Source organism: Quercus lobata, chromosome 5 (genome assembly GCF_001633185.2).
Source record: "Quercus lobata isolate SW786 chromosome 5, ValleyOak3.0 Primary Assembly, whole genome shotgun sequence".
Taxonomy (NCBI): domain Eukaryota; kingdom Viridiplantae; phylum Streptophyta; class Magnoliopsida; order Fagales; family Fagaceae; genus Quercus; species Quercus lobata.
In genome coordinates this window covers 86,414,723-86,436,923 of record NC_044908.1, presented here as the reverse complement: position 1 = coordinate 86,436,923, position 22,201 = coordinate 86,414,723, and the positions used below count along the sequence as shown (strand labels likewise).

Here is a 22,201-nt window from a genome sequence, read left to right as displayed (position 1 = left end):
TTGACTAGGTATCAGAGTTCAAAACATAGTACAAAATCAAATATATCAAATCAGAGTTCAAACAAAAATAAATCTCATTCAAAAACATATAAAATCATATTTTCAGTAATCAAATATATTTGTGATAATTCTTTATTCTTTACTTTAAATTAGTAATACGATTGAATAAAACTGTAACAATTATAAACAATTTTCAAAAGTTAAAATACAGTAGTATAAGCAAAATAAAACCAATTAATATAAAATTACTTACCTTAGCTAGCTCACCATAAAAGAACTTCTTCCTAACACTTCCTCTATAATTCTTAGATATCACCCAAATAATTTTCAGGCACTATTTACTCAATAATCAAATAATTTAAGAAAACTTATAACAGCACTCGGCCGGAGAAGGGACTACTAAATATACCCAATAATTGTTCTCACACCAAAATTCCACAGTTATAATTTTTTTTTTTTTTTTTCTGCCACTAATAATTCCCTAGTGTTAGGCCTATAGGTTACATGTAGGGTCCAAAGTCACTTGTAAAAGAAGAGTACCACCTGGACTCATCCTCAATACGCTTTTTTTTTAATCTACCACCCGCCACTATAATCATCTTTTGAGACGATGATAACTCCAAGTACAAGAGGCACATGGCCTCACGGAAATACAACCATTTTTTCCTTTTTCCTTTTTTTTTTTTTTTTTTTTTTTTGGTGATAGCATGTCAGAACTCAAAGCCTATGAGCAAAGGACAGTAATGTAATATATATATATATATATATATATATATATATATTTTTGATGAATGTAATGTCCTTCAAAAAGATTATGCATATTCATAATTTTAGGTATCAAATATTGGGGGAACTAAACCATAAATCACAAATGTTAAAAATAAGTACATCTTATTAAGATTCTAAATAAATTTATTACCAAAATTCATCACCTATATTTTTGATAATTAAATTCATCACCTATATATATCATAACTAACATTTATAGATTTTATAATGGATTGGCATGGCCAAAAACAATAGTGGTTGAAACTACTTTTCACTAGAAAATACAGATGGACTGTGCTACTAAAGTCTTTAGAGTGGAGCTCTAAATAATTGAGTTAGAAGAGTAGAGTCAAAAGGCAAATGCACTATGCTTGATAGCTATTAATGGGTGAAAATGAGTGTAATAGTGACCAAGAAAACTCACTTTCAAGATTCTCAGGATCCGGATGAATTTGATATTATTGCTGCTGACCGACTACCTCTGCAATACAACAAAAATAAAAAAAATGTGGCTCCTACTCCTTTGAAAAAATGTAAAATAATTTAAAAATAGACACCTGTGATGTGACCAGACTCCTACTCCTTTGAAAAAATGTGAAATAATTTAAAAATAGACACCTGTGACGTGACCAGACTCCTACTCCTTTGAAAAAATGTGAAATAATTTAAAAATAGACCTGTGTTGTGACCAGACTACAAAAGTATGTGACAAAAGGTCTTCCCAACAGGATGTTACTTCTTGTTGTATTGCAGCCACTCATCACCGATGGTGGTGGACCGATATTCTTATCGCTTAGAGGCTAGCTATAGTGCTGGATGTTTTGCTTTTAGCAATGTACCACCCTTATTGCCTGCTATCAAAAAAAAAAAAAGAACAATGAATTATATAATAATAATAATAATAATAATAAAGAATATCGTGTAAGACCAAGGTTTTAGTAAAACAAAAACGGTAATATTTTATTATTATTTAAATAAATAATGATACTTTTTCTTTTCTTTAAATTTTTGGCATATAGTTGTAATTTGAGAAATTTTAAAAAATCTCTTTAAACTTAGGTAATGGATGTACTTAGAGGAAATTATTATGTTAATTATTTTAATATATTTATAACATATCTAAGACGGTGTGGGAGACTAGGAAAGCATATCATCATAAGACGCGTAATACTTATTTTAAGTTTGAACCGTAGTCAGTGACTCAGTCCCATTGTACGTCTTTGGTGGGAGACTTGGACAGGTTTGGTGGAAGACTTGGAAAGTTTTCTTTGACTTGGAAAGTTTTCGCAACAAAACATATTGGTAATAATGATACAATGGCTTCTGAAACACATGGTCTACACAGTACACTCCACAATGGGAATAGATCGCCACCACGTCAACGGGTGGATAGAAAAAGAGATAAAAGGCATGGGATCAGAATTTTTTGGTTAGAAGCCGATTTGTGTCACTAATTTGTTAGTTTATGCAAACTTTTATATATATAGACAAACACATATATATATATATATATATATATAAAGATACACAAAAATTAGTATCTTTTATATTAGAATCCTTAAAATTAAATATTTCATAGAATTAAATTCATTTTTCACCGTTTTTCTATTGTGAAATCCTTACAATTTTTATTTTCAATATTAGTTAACAAATTGTCTACTAGTGTGAGTAAAAAATTTTCAATTGAGCTATTGAAGTGTTCAAAGACATAAATTATCCAAAATTTTAAAAGATATGAGAACAAATTTTACAATAAAAAAATGAATTTGAGAAATAATATGTTCTCTATAACTACTAGACCAATTGGACAATTTTTTAAAGAACATTATTAGACTAACTTAAATATTGGAGGGGGAATTCCATTTTTGGGGCTAACTATTAAAATATTAAATATTACTATATAGTATAAAGATATTTACATAACTTTTGGGGGCCTATCATGTGCTGCGCCCCTGCATGGGACCAAAATTGCATAAACCAACCAAGTCTATTTATGTGCTACCCTCAGGGAAGATACAAGACTAGTTACATAGATTTGAAAGAAGCGTTGCATCAACAACATTTTCACAATAAATCGTAGATAGTAAGTTATCATTGGTTATAAATTAAATTCACAACTTAAATTACTTTTTGTCCACTCATAACAACTAATAACAAACTACTACTTAGGATTTGTTATAAAAGTATTGTAAAAATGTTATGGACATAACATTTCTTTGTGTAATCTACCATCTTTTCCGAAATTAAAAGTGAAACCACTTAGGGGCAACTACGTATGTGTCTGGGAACTGAGTCTGTGTTTCTGCGTTTCACGTTTTCCTCTTTCTTTGTTTTTTTTTTTTCTCCTGTGCGTGAATAGTAACCTCACATGGGTTCATTGTATAGGGGACAAAAATTATTGTTCATTGCTGTTCACAGCACTGTTCACTACTGTTCACAACACTATTCACGTACAAAAAAAATATTAAAAATGGGTCCCATGGTACTATTTACACATTTAAAAATTATTTTGTTACAGTGTTTTCAGTTTTCAGTTTCAGCAACAATAAGTTCAATCCAAACGGACTCTACACATTGAACTCAAGGTGGTCATGGGACCACCTTGAAGAAAATTATTAATATATAATAATAATTAAAACTTTAAAAACTTATTATATATAAAATTTAAAAAATATATGATTTTTTGACCTAAAAAAAAAAAATGTGAACACCCTAAATATTTTTAGGCCCAACATAATTAAACTTTGGACAATGTTTAGCAACAAACTTAGTTATAGATTACAACATAACTCCACTTAATATTTTTTTTTATTGGATTTGAATTTTGACAAACTATTGGATTACATTAGCAAAATTTCAACAAGATCAAAGGTTCAATAAGCTTTGTCATCAATCAAATGTTTAAATTTCAAGTTTTATATTTGTGAGCTTCTCAATTGAAAAACACAAATGTGACTTCTGCATTATAAAAACACAGTGGGGTCTAATCTTTTAAAAGAGATATTGATAACTAATTAAAAAAAAAAATCTATTAAAAGAAATTTCCAGTGACTTTCGTCTACATCTTCTTCTTTTATATTTTTTATTAACTTTCCTTTGGCAAATTTCCAGTAAACGCACGTATAAATAAAGATAGGGTTCTAAGCAAATGAAATCATACTTGTAACATTACACATTTGATGTGTTGATGCTATTATCTTAATCACATACTTGATCATCCAAATTCATCCTAATCATGGGTGGAAGTTCCCTCCAACTTCTCTTCACTTGTATTGTCCTTTTGTTGTGCTTGAAACCAACCCTTGGAAATTACTGGAGGGTGGGGGACGCTAACCATAGTTGCGTAGAGCGTGAGAGACAAGCACTTCTCAAAATTAAGGAAGACCTTGTTGATGACTATGGCCTTCTTTCTTCTTGGAGTACTGCAGAGGGGAAAAATGATTGTTGCAAATGGAGTGGGGTAAGCTGTAGCAACCAAACAGGCCACATAATCATGCTCAATCTTAACTTCTCAGTCTTGGAACCTTTGAGAGGTAAACTTAGTCCATTCTTGGCTGATTTGCAATATTTGAATTATTTGGATGTGAGTTTCAATGATTTTAATCACAGCCCAATTCCAGAGTCCATTGGTTCTCTGTCCTTCTTAAGTCACCTTGATGTTACAAATGCTAATTTCGGAAGAAACATTCCTTTTCAGCTTGGAAACATTTCTAGGTTGGAGTATCTTGATCTAAACTACAATCATTTTAATAATCCCAAAAACCTAGAGTGGCTTAGTCAACTTTCTTCTTTAAAACACCTTGGCATGGTTGGGGTTAACCTGAGCAAATTTAACAATTGGCTCCAAATAGTGAATAAACTTCCTTTCTTGACATCCTTGTACTTGGAGCATTGTAATCTTCCGAATATTTTCTCTGTTCCCCTTGCTAATTCTTCTACTTCTTTTGATGTTCTCTATCTCCCTTATAACAGTCTCACTTCCTCTTCTTCAGTACTAGAGTGGTTGTTCAACTCCAACTCTAGTGTTGTTGAACTCTCGCTCTTTGGTAACCAATTCCAAGGTATGATTCCTGATGGTTTTAGCAAAATAAAGTCTCTTGCAGATCTCTATCTTGATGATAATGAGTTTGAAGGTGGAATACCAAAATCCTTTGGTGGTATGTGTAATTTAAAAACATTGTCTCTCATACGGGCCAATCTCAGTGGAAAATTCCTAGGAATTATTCGTAACTTGACTGGGTGTGCACAACACTCAATAGAGAACTTGTATTTAGATGGGAATCAAATCACAGGAAAATTACCTAATCTCACAACATTTCCATCATTGAGTGCATTATCACTTTCTAGTAATCATTTGAATGGGAAAATACCTGAGAGTTTGGGAAAAAAATCCAGCCTAGAAACTTTGAATCTTGGGAATAATTCATTTGAAGGTGTTATTTCTGAAACCCACTTCTCAAAACTAAAAAAATTGAAGTATTTGGACTTATCGTATTCCCCATTGATTTTCAACTTCAGCTCTAATTGGGTTCCACCTTTCCAATTGGAACGGATATTTTTAAGGTCTTGCCAACTAGGCCCTCGATTCCCAAAATGGCTTCAAACTCAGAAAAATTTCTATTGGCTTGATATTTCTAATTCTGGAATTTCTGATAACATTTCCCATTTCTATTGGGACTTTTCTCCACAACTACTCGTTTTGGATTTGTCTAATAACCAAATCAGTGGTCATATTCCATATTTTTCATTGGAAATCTCCAATTTCCCCTTTATAGACCTGAGTACAAATAATCTGGAAGGTGAAATACCATCATTTTTATTTAAAGCGGAACACTTGAATCTTTCCCACAATATGTTTTCAGAGCCAATCCAATCTCTATGTACAATCAAAAATGAATTTTTGATCTTTTTAGATCTCTCCAATAATCGATTATCAGGAGAGCTTCCTGATTGTTGGATGCATCTTAAAGGATTGAAAATTCTCAATTTGAAAAACAATCATTTTTTTGGGGAAATCCCAAGATCGATGGGCTTGCTACTTGGGATTGAAACAATTGATTTAAGAAACAATAGTTTTAGTGGGGAAATTCCTTCATCCTTGAAGAATTGTACAAAATTGAAATATATTAATCTTGGACACAATAACTTGTCGGGACAAATACCGATGTGGTTAGGGACTAGCATTCCAAATTTGGTTGTCCTTATCCTTCGATCTAATCACTTACACGGAATCATGCCTTCACATCTATGCCATCTTGCTCATCTTCAACTTTTAGACCTTGCTTTAAACCAAATCTCTGGAAGTATACCAAAATGTCTCAACAATATAACTGCTTTGACTCAAAAATTGAGCTCAAGCACCACCATCACCCATGAGTATACTGAAATGTTGGGCATGATGCTATATTCAATTGTATATGATGACCAAGCATTTTGGATGTGGAAAGGAAGCGAGCATGAGTACAAGAATATCCTCGGACTATTAAAGAGCATTGATCTCTCAAGTAATAAATTAACTGGCACAATTCCTGAAGAAATTACAGAACTTGTTGAATTGATATCTTTGAATCTCTCAAGAAACCTTTTATTTGGACAAATTGTTTCAAATATTGGTGCATTACAATCTTTAGATTTCTTGGATCTATCTAAGAACCAGCTTTCCGGTAGAATTCCTTTTAGCCTTTCTCATATTGATCGGCTAAGTGTCTTGGACTTGTCAAACAACAATTTGTCAGGAAAAATTCCGACAGGTCCTCAACTAAGTACCTTTGATGCTTCCTCATATGAGGGGAATCCAAATCTTTGTGGAGAGCCACTTCCAAAGTTATGTCTAGGAGAAGGAATAGCTCAAAATCCAGCCATGAATGGGAGCAGAGAACATGTTGGCATCCAAGAAGAGGAAGAAGGGTTTATAAACCGAGGGTTTTATGTTTGTGTGGCCCTTGGATTTATAGCAGGTTTCTGGGGAGTTGTTGGCACATTACTATTGAATATGTCACTGCGAGTCACCTATTTCAGGTTCTTGAACGGTTTCAAAGATAGGTTTCTTTATGGCAATAGCACTGAATATGGCCAGATTTCAGAGGCAGCTTTAAAATAAGATAATCGGTAATAATTCTTTATTCCCTACTTTTCTCTTCTCTAGTTCTATGTAAATAAATCTATTACTTTTCCGTAATTTGATTCTCTATGCAAAAAGCCCTATGCATTTCGTTGTTTTGATAGGACAATCAATTTTTCTAGTTCTCATAGATCATTTGATGATTATAGCTATTAACGTCACCATCGTCCTAATACTAATGGTATATTTGATTATTATTATTATTACTATTAATGTTGCTTCATTCTTTTACACCATGTCAAATAAAGTTCTAATAAAGTTCTGATTATCAAAAAAAAATTGTCAAAAAAAGTTCTAATTAGTTATCAAATTCAATATTTCCAAAGCCATTCTATAATGATAAGTTACACAACATACATTTTTCTTATGGAATAACTTGTGTAGGTATTATTGTCATGGAGTTTTGGCTCTGTTTGATAAGGAATTTATCCTGATTATAACTTCTTTATTTTCTTTGGTTGAAAGGAAAATAACTAATTGGAATTATCTTTTATTCCAATATCTCACAAAAAGTATAATTAATCCTCAACAAACAAAAAATATTCTTCAATTTTGTAATGCCGTATATATTGCGTTCTAGTAACTATGGTTTACCTTTGTGTCTTCACTTTTCAGTTTCACCAGGTGTTGCTCTATAAGTCTGTGACTTAGAATACTTTTCTCTGGGAGCTGTAATTTTATGGTAAACTTTGTATTCGGTATATGTGTGAGATTTGGAGTGTACTGCAAAAAGACTCGTCGAGTATTGGTAAATTTATATGTATCTCAACATTGAATAAATGCATGTTAATATTTGTTTGTAGAATTGTTGACACTGAATTTCGAGCCAACATTAATTACAGGTCTTGACTCAGGTTCAGGGCTCCAATATTGTACTGGACCTATTAAAATTATAACACGTGTATAAGTTTTGACTGCCTTAAGTTAACTTTGTTGCATGGAGCTTATTATTCTAATAAAATTATCTTACAAGATTTTCCACTTATAAAATCTGTGGGTTCCACGTATTGTAAATGAGATGTCACGTGAGATCGTCGAAGCACCTTTTGATTATTCCTATATATCAATGTAGAGCAGTAAAATATGAGAGTGAAAGACCTCTTTGAAGGGGACTTTGTGTGCGGCTGAGGTTTGTGCAGCAATTCTAGAGAAGAGAAAACTTCTCCTTATTTTAGGTGTAGCCCTTGAATGCTATATTCTATCCCAAATTTTGTATTTTAGAGAGGGATTTATTTTGTGTAAGGGAATAATTTTGGGGTATTGGGAATTGGGTTTAATGAGAGTGCCTTTACAAAATTTTGTATTTTCTAAATTTGTTAGTGAAAGTTTTCTATGTCATTGCCTGTGGACAGGCCAAAAACTGAATCACGTAAATCCTTGATGCATCCCTCCTTTGGTGTATTTGTGTCGATTTTTCTTTCGAGCTCCCATTGTTTTCTATTATTTTTTTCCTTTTGAGTTCTCATTTTTTCCCCTTAAATTTACTTTGGAGATCTTTCTCAAGTCTATATTTCACAATCTATCTTGTGTGAAAATACTATATAAATTCTGAAACCCCGTCCGTTAGGTTCTAAAAGTTTATAATAATTGGCAAACCGTGAATACAAACTTGTTTATGTATAGATCTTAGAGTCTATAGGAATGATTAGACAATGCTCAAGTTAATGCAAGTCAAGATTCAAGAACATATAAGCTGGAGAAAGAAGAATTCGAAATCTGCCTGATTCGATCAATAGAGAAAAAGGTTCAACTGATGAAAATTTTAGTGTTTTTTTTTTTTTTTTTTTTTTTTTTTAGTTTTTGACTAACCAGTCTTCATGCATCATTTGTGTTTGGATTCACATGCATTGCACATATAGATTAGCACATGCATTGCTTTGTTTTCTTTATCCATCTTGAATTTTTGCAATCATATTTCTCATTAATTTCACACACAACATGCATATACTTTACTAAATTGGGTACTCAACTTGATCTAAAAATTGATTGATTATGTTAGGTTCTAAAAGTTTAGAACAATTGGCAAATCGTGAACACAAACTTGTCTAGATATAGATCTTAAAGTCCATAGGTATTATTAGACAATGCTTAAGGTGATTCAAGTCAAGATTTAAGAACATACAAGCTGTAGGAAGAAGATTTCATAATCTGTTTGGTTTGATCGATCGAAAGACAGGCTCAATCGATTGAAAGTCGTATCTGCAGAATTTTATATTAAACCCAAACAGCAGTTTAAGCCCATTAAGGATTAGGGTTTCTAATCTACTTCTCCTAATATATAAAGGAAACCCTAAGCACGTTTTTATGAGGCTTTTTAGAGAGAGAAGAGTGTGCCTCTTTTGTATTTAAGGTTTTGTTCCTAAAATGATCTCTCATATTTTCTATCAGTGTTATTACTTGAAGAATCTCAAGATCCGGTATTATAGAAGTTTCTGCCTTCTCTGGTCATCAAAGGTGCTGATGATCTAAACCTTCAAGGGTGGTCTTGGAGTCACAAACAAGAGAGTTTGTTTTGCTAAACCTAGAGTGGGATCTTATAGTCACAAACGTGGGTGTTTGTGTTTTGGAAAGGCTAAAGAAAGGAGTCCGTAGTCTCGGAGCTTGCACGTGGTCGTGTCAGTAAGTTTCTACTGGTGGGTAGTAATAGGATGTTAGTGGTCTAAGTCGCTATTGTAAAACTTTGATTCTTTCATAGTGGATTTGATTTTTACCTTGAAGATAACTAGGTTAAATCCTTCCCAGGTTTTTTATCGGTTTAGTTTTCCTAGGTCATCATATCTTTGTGTTCTTTATATTCCGCACTATACATTGATATGATTATACGATTGTGTTAACCTAGATCTGAAATTTGGACTAAGTAATCACTTGGCTAATTTACTAGGTTAATTCAATTGTGTTTTAAGGGGTCAAAAAATATACAAGTGGTATCAGAGCGGGTAGCTCTTTTGTTTAAGATCTTTTGATCTAAGAGCTGATCCTTGACCCCTGTTGTCATGGATAATTTGAAGTATCTTTCTGGTCATGTTTTCTGCTCATGTTTCTGTTGATCTTATTGATGCCTGTTAAACTCTCCGTAAGGAATTATTGAAATCTGTGAAAATTGCTAAGAAATTCAAGGAAGAGTTAAAATTGGCTAATCTTGAAAAAGAGGAATTGGTTGTTAGATTAGATGAATCTAATAAAAAGAATGAATTTTTAAGAAATCAAATTTTCTCTCAAGATGAGAAGATGAAAAACTTGGAACAAGAGTTAGTTGAATCTAAAGCTAAAATTAAAAGTTTGACTAGTACTAAGCCTGCTGTTGATAACAGAAGTGCTTTTGTTTCTCTTAAGCCTAAAACTGAGAAAGTTTATATCCCTCCTTTTAAGAGGAATAATAAAGAAAAAGCTTATTTTGCTAGGTCAGACAAAGGTAAAAGTTCTGATGTAGACGCTGAAGTTTCTAAACCTAAACCTAAACCTACTGTTAGAAAGCATAATAAATATGTTTTTGTGCCTACCTGTCACCTTTGTGGTGTTGTTGGTCATATTAGACCAAATTGTTCTTTGCTGTTAGGAATACTGATGTTCCTAAATTTGTTCCTGTTTGTCACTTTCGTGGTGTTTTCGGTCACATTCGTCCTAATTGTCATAAATTGAAATTTAAGCATTCAGTGTTTCAATCTAAGATATGTGATGATATTTCTCTTGCCATAAGTCCATATAAATTGTTTCATATTATTTTGAAAAATTTAAGCTTGTTGGCTTGTGAAAGAAATTTGCAGGATTTCAATCTTTCTCAGAAGATTGGTGTAATCCCTCAAATACACTTTGCATCACATGGATTTTCACCTAAAAAGCTGAAGACTCGTGCTAGATGGGTGAGAAAAGATTCTCTAAGGTGAGTGTCATTGACTTGTCCTTGATTTACTTTTTTCAATTATTTGTGGATATGTTTTGTTTCTGTTTTTGGTTGTTTTATCTTTCTTGAGGATTACATGAATTATGATATCTCTTTCTTGATTTAGAACATGCTTGACATTGTGGAGAAACTTGAATAGTATGTGTTATATAAGTGCTAAGCTATTTCTAATTTTGTGTGAGTATGTAATAGTTTGTACATGTACTCAAGAGTTAATTAAGAAATTGATATTTCTTGTTTGTGTACCCTCTATAGCTTAGTTAAGCACTGTCATGCATTGCATTTGCATTGTTCATTTAGCATAATGTGTGCTTTTTGTTTTTGGTCATAATTTTTTTTTACCAAAAAGATTATTTTGTTTTGTATTTCACATCTTGGATTTATAATCAAGGATTGGCCATTTTATCTTTACATAACAAATTTATGTACCTTGTTTAGCTTGGATGAGCTTCTTTTATTGCATTTTACTAGTTTCAACTTTGTAGTGCATGTTGTGTGGGAGATGTTTATAGTTTTTGATCACTTTGTCTTGATCTTGAAGTCACATGTCTTTGACTGTCGGAATTGAACCTTTTGAGAAATGCATAAATAACCATCTCACCACTGTTTACTACCCAATCATGAACACCTTAGAGCATATCGTAAGATTTTGTACTCGAGAAAATGTAGCACATGCACAAAAAGAACATAAGGTGTAGTCTCAGTTTAAATGTTAAAATTGGTGTGTACATTTTTGGGCTTAATGTAAAATCAAACAAATAAAATTGGTGTGTACATTATCTCGGCTATTTTAATAAATTTCTGATCAAATAAATTGGTGTGTACATTATGAGGTAAATCAAGAAGCTTACATGATTGCAAGCTTTTTTTCTAGGAGATGTGAGAGTTATATGATGTAACTCTTTAGGTGATAGTCTCTTTCAAATTCTATGTGATGAATTTTGTAGACTTTGTGATTTATTTCTATTTACATATCACCTCACATGTATCTCAAACTTTTGCTAGTTGCACACACTACATAAGTCACTCTTTGCTAAACTTGGAACATTATATTGTGTGATCTTGTTGTGGCTCCAAGATTACATGCTCCTAGATTTTGATGCAAAATGTTTTTAATGTTTGAGTTTTGGAGGCGAATTGGTTGAAAAACTTTTTTTTGGAAGATCTGGGTTGAATTCAAGTGTTTTTGAAAAACTTTTAATCTCATACTCATGCATTTCATTCATGAAATATTGTGTTTTGAGGAGTTTTTGCATTAAATTGCTCTGTTTTTCAAAAATTTGATTTTTCCAGATTTTCAATCAATCGAATCTGTCTCTCGACCGATCGAAATTGCAATAAAAAATTTTGGTTTGAATTTTCCTGACTCAATTGGCATTCGATCGATGCTCGATCAATCGAAACTGAAAAATTCTCAGTTTTTAAGTATTTGACCAATCTATTTTTTCATGCATCATTTATGTTTAGGATTCACATGCATTGCATTGATTTTTTGTATCCATCTTGCAGTTTTGCAGTCATCTCTCTCATTGTTTTCACACATAACATGCATACACTTTGCTAAATTAGATACTCAACTTGATTTAAAAATTGATTGATTAATTTTTTGAGCTATGTACTTTTTAGTATATGTTATTTTATGTGTGCACTGAAGGAAATATTTTTCTTAAGAGATATGATGGATAATCAATGTGTTAATATTTTCTCTACTCATACAACTGTTTATGGATAAATAGTGTCAAGTTTACATTTACTGAAAGAGAGGATATTTTTCTTCATGTGTATCCTCAACTTAGTTTTTAAGTTTGGTTCGTGTGTCTTTATTTTCCCCACCTCTTAAATTTTTTTCCAAAACTGTTTTTACCAAAACTTGTTGTGTTTTTCCTATTTTTATAGGGGAAGAAGTTTGTTTATACCCTTTGCTTTTCATAGGGGGAGTTGTCTCTATTTTCTATAGAGTTGAATTGTTTTGTGTTCCCTCCATTCTCTATTTTTCTCTTGGCTTTTGTTGCGTTTGTTGTCTGTTTACTCTTTATTTAGTTGTCTTTGTCAATATGTGACAAAAAAGGGGAGATTTAGATGAAATGTGGGAATATGTGGGAATCCTGTTTGTTTTGTTTAGGGGGAGATAAAATTGTTTTTCAAAGGGGGAGAATATAAAAACTTTTTGATGTATCTAAATTAGGGGGAGAATTAGTTTACTTTTGTTTTTATTTTGTGTTTCATATTATTTTTTATATGTCTTTCTTTCCACACATGCAGTGATGTGTTTGTTGAGTGTTTCAGGAAAGACAGGTACATTCTAATCAAGACCTTCTACCTCTTATTGGCAACTTCTTGGTTAGGAAGTCTTAGATTGGAATTTGTGATGTAATTGGGCATTTTATTATATTGGGTTGTTCTTGTATTTCAGCATTTCATTTTGTATGAAATTTTTGTCACGAATTGCCAAAGGGGGAGATTGTTAGGTCCTAAAAGTTAAGAACAATTGGCAAATCGTGAACACAAACTTGCCTAGATTTAGATCTTAAAGTGTATAGGTATTATTAGACAATGTTCAAGGTGATTCAAGTCAAGATTCAAGAACATACAAGCAGCAAGAAGAAGATTTCATAATCTGTCTGGTTCGATCAATTGAAAGATAAGCTCGATCAATCGAAAGTCATATTTGCAGAATTTTAAATTAAACCTAAATAGCAGTTCAAGCCCATTAAGGATTAGGGATTCTAATCTACTTCTCCCAGTATATAAAGGAAACCCTGAGCACGTTTTTATGAGGCTTTTTAGAAAGAGAAGAGTGTGTTTCTTTTGTATTTAGGGTTTTGTTCCTAAAAAGTTCTCTCATATTTTCTACCAGTGTTATTACTTGAAGAATCTCAAGAACCGGTATTGTAGAAGTTGTTGCCTTCTCTAGTCATCAAAGGTGTTGATGATCTAAACTTTCAAGGGTGGTCTTAGGGTCACAAACAGGAGAGTTTGTGTTGCTAAACCTTTGAGTGGGATCTCAAAGTCACAAACGTGGGTGTTTGTGTTTTGCAAAGGCCAAAGAAAGAAGGAGTCCGTGGTCTCGGAGCTTGCACGTGGTCGTGTCAGTAAGTTTCTACCAGTGGGTAGCAATAAGATGTTAGAGGTCTAAGTCACTATTGTAAAACTTCAATTCTTTCATAGTGGATTTGCTTTTTACCTTGAGGATAGCTAGGTTAAATCCTCCCCAGGTTTTTTACCGGTTTGGTTTTCCTGGGTCATCATATCTTTGTGTTCTTTATATTTCGCACTTTACATTGATATGATTATATGATTGTGTTAACCTAGATTTGAAATTTGGACTAAGTAATCACTTGGCTAATTTACTAGGTTAATTCAGTTATGTTTTAAGGAGTCTAAAAACAAACAGATTAATTTTTAAATTCTATACATTTTAGTATATTCTATTGTTTCTTGATGTTTGAATTGTTGAAAATTGGGATTTTTTTTTTTTTTTTTTTGGAGAGATATGGTGGATAATAATTGCGTAAATATTTTCTCCACTCTTGAGGTTGATTTAAGTTCAAAATGCCTTGACACATGAAAACACATTGTATGCTAAATGTTTATATCATTGAGATACTTAACTGATTGTGCTTGAAGTATTTACATGCATCTATTTATGGGTCACATAGTGTCAAGTTTGCATATATTGAAAGAGAGAATATTTGTATTCATGTGAATCCTTAGTTTTTTTTTTTTTTTTTTTTTTCCCTCACCTCCTAAATTTTCTCCAAAACCATTTTTCCCAAAATTTGTTTTGTTTTTCCTATTTTTATAGGGCGAGAAAGATGTTTTTAAAACTTATGTTTTTCATAGGGGGAGTTGTAGCTCTTCATATGGGGAGTAGCCTATATTTTCTGTAAAGCTGAATTCTTTTGTGTTCCCTTTATTCTTTATTTTCTCTTATCCTCAGTTGTGTATGTTTTCTGTTTACCATCTGATTGGGTTGTCTCTATCAAAGCATGACAAAAAGGGGGAGAAATAGATGAAATTTGGGAACCATGTTGAAAAGGTTTTTAATTGTTTTTAATTGGGGGGGATGAACTTGTTTTTGAAAAGAGAAGAAAATAAAAAGTTTTTATGTATCTAACTTAGGGGGAGAGTTAGTTTGCATATTCATTATTTGTTGTTATTGCATATTCGTTATTCATATTGTTTATCTGTCTCTATTTCCACACATGCATTGATGTGCTCTTTTGAGTGTTTCAAGAAAGACAGGTACATTCCTGCCAAGACCTTCTGCCTCTTCTAGCAACTTTTAGATTTGAAGTCTTAGATTGAGATTTGTGGCATATTTGTCCATTTTATTTTAATTAGGTTGTTCTTGTGTTTGAGCATTTCATTTTGCATATAAGTTTTGTCACAGATTGCTGAAGGGGGAAATTATTAGGTTCTAAAAGTTTAGAACAATTGGCAAACCGTGAACACAAACTCGTCTAGGTACAGATCTTAGAGTCTATAGGTATGATTAGACAATACTCAAAATTCAAGTCAAGATTCAAGAACATAAAAGCTGTAGAAAGAAGAATTCAAAATCTGCCTTGTTCAATCAACCAAGAAGAAGGCTCGGCCAATCGAGATGTGGTTTTGCAGAGTTTTAAGTTTGGCCCATTAGCCCAAACCTGTCCATTTGAAGCCCAAATCATGATCTACTTGCTACAGTATTTAAAGGACATTATATGCTAACCCTAACTGAGGTTTTAGAGAGAGCAGAGTCCTTGTACATAAAATTCTCCAAAATCTTCTAATGGAAATATTCCTTGAAGAAACTCAAGATTCGGTGTTGTAGAAGTTGTTTCATGCAAGATCAACTACTACTGATGGTCTAAAATTTTATGTGGGATCTTAGAGTCACAAAGGTGGGTGTTTGTGCATGACAAATTCAGATAGAAGAGTCCATGGATTCAGAGCTACACGTGGTTGTGTGAGTAAATACTATAAGAGGTAGCTTTAGATTTAGGGTTTAAATCTATTGTAAAACTTCCATTCTATCATAGTGAATTTGTTGCCTTGAGGATCGATTAGGTTAAATCCTCTCTAGGTTTTTTACCTTGAAACTATTGGTTTCATTTGTTTTCCTGGGTCATCATATTGCTTGTCTTTTTTACTTTTCCGCACAAAATAATATGATTGTATGTGTTTAACCTAGATTTGAATAATAAACCTAAGTATCAACTTGGTTAATTAATTAGGTTAAATAATCTAACTATACACAGGTCTAAACAAAACAAGCACTTTCCCACAACAAATTGGTTTCCATAGTTCCACTATTGCTCCATGAACTTTATATACCTGCCAAATCAATACCTCTGTTTGCCAACTATTAACAAACTAACTAAACTCATGTGAGAGTCACATGAACTTTAAAAAACAAATCTAATCCCATGAATCTATGTCTAACTGAGAAAGAGAGAAGATAGGGAGAGAAAGACGGTGTAACCATACCCACCGTGACATCTTCTTTCTGACGGCTAACCACCATTGTGGTATTTTCTTTTCTTTTCTTTTTTTTTTTTCTTCTTCTTTCTCTTGCTCTCTATTTTTCAAATCCTTGTGCCAATCTCATTCTTTGGTTTGGTTTGGTTTATGTGGATCCCTAAGTGATTTTTTATGAAACAAATTAAACAAGCTCACAAACCCATTTAAATATCATATGAAAGACCTTAACCGACCTATCTGAGAAGGCTTTATATTCCCTAGACCCTCACAATCATAGACCCCCCAAACCTATAGAATCTCTAAGTGGGCCCGGCACGAAGTGCAAGCAATGATTTTCATAGGAATATTTTGCGCTCTCTCAAGAAGAAGAAGACTTATTAAAGGTTGGCTAAGGCTTCACAATCATCCTCTTCCCCAGAGAATCCAAGAACAGTGTTCTTTGGTGCAATTTCTATTCTTAATTAATCGTATTGATTTGTGGTTAATATCTCATTCAAAACCGAAGAAGAATCAGATAGCAAGACTAAGAAAAAGATGCTCACATAAACTCCGGTGTCAGAGAGAAAAATGGTGGTTGGTTGTCAACGACACGGAAGGACAAAGAACTATGGTGGGTCTGGTTCCACCGTCTCTTTCTTCTCTCTTGGCTAGACTTAGACTTCTCTTCAATTTCAATTGGTTTTCAAGAACATAGGATAAGATTTGTATTTTAAAGTTCACGCAACTCTCATATGGGTTTTACCGTTAGTTTGTTAACAGCTAATTAACAGAGGTCTTGATTTGGCAGATATGCAAAGTTTATGAAATAAATTAGTCTAAATAAAAGTTCAAGGGGTCTTTGAGCCACTACTTTAATGTTTAGGAGGTGTCAAAGCATTTTTCCCTAATTATTCAACCGTGGTATACTTATTCATTTTTTTAAACTATATTTACGGTCACTGACAATTTTCAGAAATCCTTTTTCTAAACCTCTACTCAGAAACAATTATGCTCTAGCACTCAGAGTTTATACCCAAATAAACAAAGCCTTTCTCCGTGGAACAGACAACAATTTGAAAATTGGTTCCATAATAACCGCCACTGAATGGTCCACTTGAGTTGCATCCAAAGAGTACATCAAACAATACCAACAACAGCACCAATTCTGGCAACTCAAGTCCCACATCAACAAGGGGACTCCAACTTCCAAGTATTTTCAACAGTAATGTCACCATCCCAACAAAATTGGGTGAACCCAAAGCTGTAGAATAGGTTGACCCACGATAAAACAAATAATTAATGATGCTTTTTCTAAATTTCTTAAAAATTCTGGCATATAGATTTAATCAGCATAATACAGATCTAAATAAATAAATTTCTATAAACTTCGGAACTATAATTCATTTTTTAAAAATAATGCTAATAATTTTAATGTATTTATATAGCGTGCACCTATGGATTCATAGACATGGGTTCTCAAAATAAATATAAATAAAATTACATAGACATGGGATGGGACACTACTCTTAAAATTTCTAGAAACCTTTAGTCATTTGAATAATTTTTTTTGAGCTTATTGAAAATCTGGCAAAAATGTTTCCCTTCAAGCAAATTGTGTCAATATTTATTTTTTATAGGTAGATACTGGAAGATAGGGTGGGTTAATCGGAGTTCTAACCATAGACATGGGACAACACAACTAATGTCATTTTTATTAAAAAATAATTATATTAATAACTTAATTATGCACAATGCCATATTGTGGCAAGTCCTTTTAGGGACACAAGCTCCAAAAAAGTTCACAATAATTTCGCAATATTAGTCATAAATTAGCCTTCTACCTTACCCATTGTTTGCCTACTATATATCATAATCACTGTCATTAACATAAATGTCATTCTAACTAATACTATGATTGTTATTTTATTTCTTTTTTTCACTCATTATTTTTTTCTTGATGACTAACGTAGTAGTATTATCATCATTATTACTTCCTAAATTTATAAATATCTCTGTCTCTATCCTTCATTAATTCAACATGTTTCCAGGAAATAGACCCTCTACTTCTGATGCGGGATACAAAAGCGTCAAGAAGCATAACACGACTACTTCTAAAAAGCAAGAAACAAAACATGGTTGCTTCTAAAAATAACCTCAAATCTGTGAGGGTTCTTTGAATAAATGTTAAAAACATTTATAGACTTAGGGGCCTATTTAAAGGTTTCGTAAACTTGACAGACAATAAAATATAGGGTCATGCTAACGAGTAACAATCTATTTCCGGAAAGTTTTAACACCATTTTTATGGGAAATGAAAAAAGCTGTCAAAACATTAATTGTTTTTTTTTTTTCTTTCCATACTTGCAACTCATCAATGAAATAAACAAATCAACTTGAATTTCTTTTTCCTTGGTCTTCATGTAATTGTAGAGATTTACCAAATAAGAGTTGACAATCAAATCAAATCTATCAACCCAATAAAATCAATTAACTTTGGTGTATTTCTTACCACCAAAATAAAGGATCTTGATATTGACAATCACCTGACTCAATTTTGTCTAACTCTTTGACAATTTCCTTTTCAATTTCTTCTTCAATTGTTTCCTCCATCTCGACTTCAAGATATTTGTTTATAATAGGGTCTTCATCAATCTCTTCCACAATCTTGATTTCAGGATCTTCTTCTATAATAAGGCTTTCATTAATTTCCTCATAATTCTCTATATTTTTTTCTTTGACTTCTACATACTTTTAAAGAAAAGTATTTTTTCAACATGCAATTCTTCCCTTAATGGTGGAATATATGGCTCTTTAAAATAATTCAATGTGAACTTCTTGGCCAATAATAATCTTGTTTCATATACAACAAAATTTCATTACATTCCAAAGGATAAAATTTGAGGACAAATTAGAAACCCTAAAAACATTTTAAAACAACTAGGGCTAAGTTGGAAATTCTATAGAAAAAACATTCTACCCGAGTTTCGATCGATCGAGCCTAAGCTTCAATCGATCGAACCAGGCCGAAATGCATAATGCTTTCCTACATTAGCTCGATTCTAACTTTACATAAATGCACAACTTTGAGCAAGACTAAAACACTTCTAAACACATTATTTTAATCATGGTTTGCCAACAATACAAATTAGAGTTCTAAATACATAAAATCCTAAGTCTTTAGAACCTATCATATACATATACAAGAACAAACTAAAGCTTGAGGCATAACCAAAAAAAGTTCCAAATATGAAAGCAAACTACCCAATGTTGATCTTTTGAAATCTTTGCTAGTTAGGACTTTTTTTGAGTGGTCTAGGATTTGGGGCTTTACAAAATGATTTTCCATTTTTGATTTCCTACAATCTGTAATTTCCTCTTCTTGATTTGTTTGTAACTGTTTCAAGTACATTTTGTTCACTATCGTGAACATGATGTACTTTTTTCAACAAAAAATTTATTACCTATATAAAAAAAATGAAAGCAAACTACCCAATTGAAAGTTACCAAAATATCCCTGTTAATTTTTTTCCCATACTCTAAGAATGCTGAAAGTACATTTGGACATTATTATGAGGTTTTATTTTTTATGGAAGCCAGATTGACTCTGCCAATCCCAAGGATCCCATTCTTCATCATTTTCCTTTTGTCCTCTGGTTATTTGTTTCTTTGAATTGCAAATGTTTCCTGTATATTCTTTAATTCTGATATGTTCTAACATGTGTAGATACTGGATGATGATGGGATTGCTTCACCAGGGGAAATTATTAGCCCACCATCAGAATATAAATAAACAGTCCCCTGCTGTTACAAGGGGGACGAGAGTACCACCATCAGAATTACCAAATATGTTAGTTTCACTTTCTGGCGAAAATTCTTGATAGATTCCTTTAACAACAAGATTGCTTATGCTTGTTTTTAAATGCAGAGGACATAAGAGCAGTAAACAAACATTTAAGGGTCCCCAAGGGGAGTCTTGTGTAGTGGATCGAGTGGCTCTTTATAATGATAGGCATAAAAATTTATCGATCAAATTCTTAATTCGCCATACTCGGAGGCCAGAGGTAAAGATTTCTAATCTGGCCTCATTTTATATGCTATACGAATCTTATATTTTAGGTTGACTTTCTTTCTTGTATTTCTTGCCCCCTCAGGTTGGTGACAAATTTAGTAGCAGACATGGGCAGAAAGGAGTTTGTGGCACCATTATGAATCCTCATGGGTTTCCTAGGTAAATAAGTTAAAAAGTTTGGAATAGTGGAAAACTTAACAAGCAAGTGCGGCAAGAAGATTAATACTGAATTTTTAGTACAGAAAGATTCTAGAGAGAGAGAGAGAGGAAGTAAATAAAGAGAGGGAACTCAGACCTCAATCTAAACTCAAATATGAGATTCTAAAATTCACTATCAATCTATCTATCTTTACAATGCATGTACATGGATATTTATAGCTTGGGAGTTGGTTATTGTTGATGACATCGTCCATAACTAACTCACACTTATCACATGCTCGAGTACAATTGTAACATACTAATTACAAGCTAGATTTAATAAAGCACATGGCTTTTGCTTCTAAAAACTTTCTAAAATCTAACATGTGCATGTGCCACTAATTAATTTTCCCTCCAATTTTCTACAAACTTGGCACATGTGGACTCAACTGCAATAATCATATGGAACGTGAAATTCAACCCTTATGCTTGACTGGCCTTGTGCCATGTCATAATCATCCACGTTTTGTGTTATAATCTATAGTTGCTAGCAGTGCAAGCACCCAAGATGTAACTTAATGTTTTGATATTCTGTTACGATCAGTTGAATGACAGTGGGGAAGATGATAGAGCTTCTTGGGGGTAAAGCTGGAGTTTCATGTGGTAGGTTTCATTATGGCAGTGCCTTTGGGGAACCAAGCGGTCATGCAGACACAGTTGAAGCTATGAGGTGCTTTCTGCATCTTTATTATGACATCAGATTATTATGCATTTTTCCATATTTCATTTTTTTTACCATGCTTCCTTGCTCTGTGACAGTGAAATTCTTGTGAACAAAGGCTTTAACTACAACGGCAAAGACTTTCTTTATTCAGGTTTAAATTTTTACGTCTGAAATGTGTACATATGGGAATTCTATTGCAACCGTTCATTTTAATTCTTCTTTTGGAGCTTTGTTACGTATTGTGTTCAATTTTTTGAAACCCCAGGGGTGAAAGGAAACTTATTTTCAATTTAAATTAGACCATGGATTTCTAGCATGTTTCTGGAAGTTACTATCATTAATATAAGTTGGATGTTCTCATAACAAAAATAATTAAATTGTGTCATTTCCTTTTTATCATTAGTGTCACAAGTTTGGTGCATGGAATATGACCTTGGAATGGAATTACTATTTTGTGTACTTATGTTTGTGAACTAGACCTTGCATGCATATGAAAGGAAACTTCCTAATAGTTTTTTGTCTTCTCCAGGTATCACAGGTTGCCCACTGCAAGCATATATTTTCATGGGTCCTATTTACTATCAAAAGTTAAAACATATGGTAAGATTCGAAGCCTCCTTTATTATGTTACAGAAACCAATCATGCTTATGAATCCTAGGTTCGAAATTTTATGTTGTTACCATTATTTGGTTTCTTGTAGGGTTGTTGGGGTTATTAACATGCATTGAAAAATCCTTAAGTTGCTTGATGAACTGTTTAGTCACTACAGGAGGCTGATAAGCAGCTAAATTTGACCATATGTGCTCTTAATTTTGACTGGTGGATGAAATTAGAAGGCATGCGTATAACCCCTCACTGAGGGTAAAGGGGAATTGCCTTCAGGCTAAAGCTTTCTGTTTGAACACAAGTGTGATTCTCAGTTGATCATGAAGCAGATACCTCACACCATTTACACTGGTATAGCTGAGTCTAAATCAGTGTATGCAAAACCTACAGTTTCCTATCTTGCTCTTCCCTCCTTGCCTCATCAGTGA

At 32.8% G+C, this 22,201-nt stretch overlaps 1 protein-coding gene across 1 annotated transcript; it reads left to right on the top strand.

Moving 5' to 3' along the window:
• The first annotated feature begins 3,945 nt into the window (after nucleotides 1–3,945).
• Nucleotides 3,946–7,748, top strand: LOC115989501 (receptor-like protein EIX1). Its single transcript, XM_031113194.1, has 2 exons — nucleotides 3,946–6,876; nucleotides 7,505–7,748. The coding sequence occupies exon 1, from the start codon at nucleotides 4,004–4,006 to the stop codon at nucleotides 6,866–6,868; it is 2,865 nt and encodes a 954-aa protein (XP_030969054.1). The 5' UTR covers nucleotides 3,946–4,003; the 3' UTR covers nucleotides 6,869–6,876; nucleotides 7,505–7,748.
• Nucleotides 7,749–22,201: the final 14,453 nt, after the last annotated feature.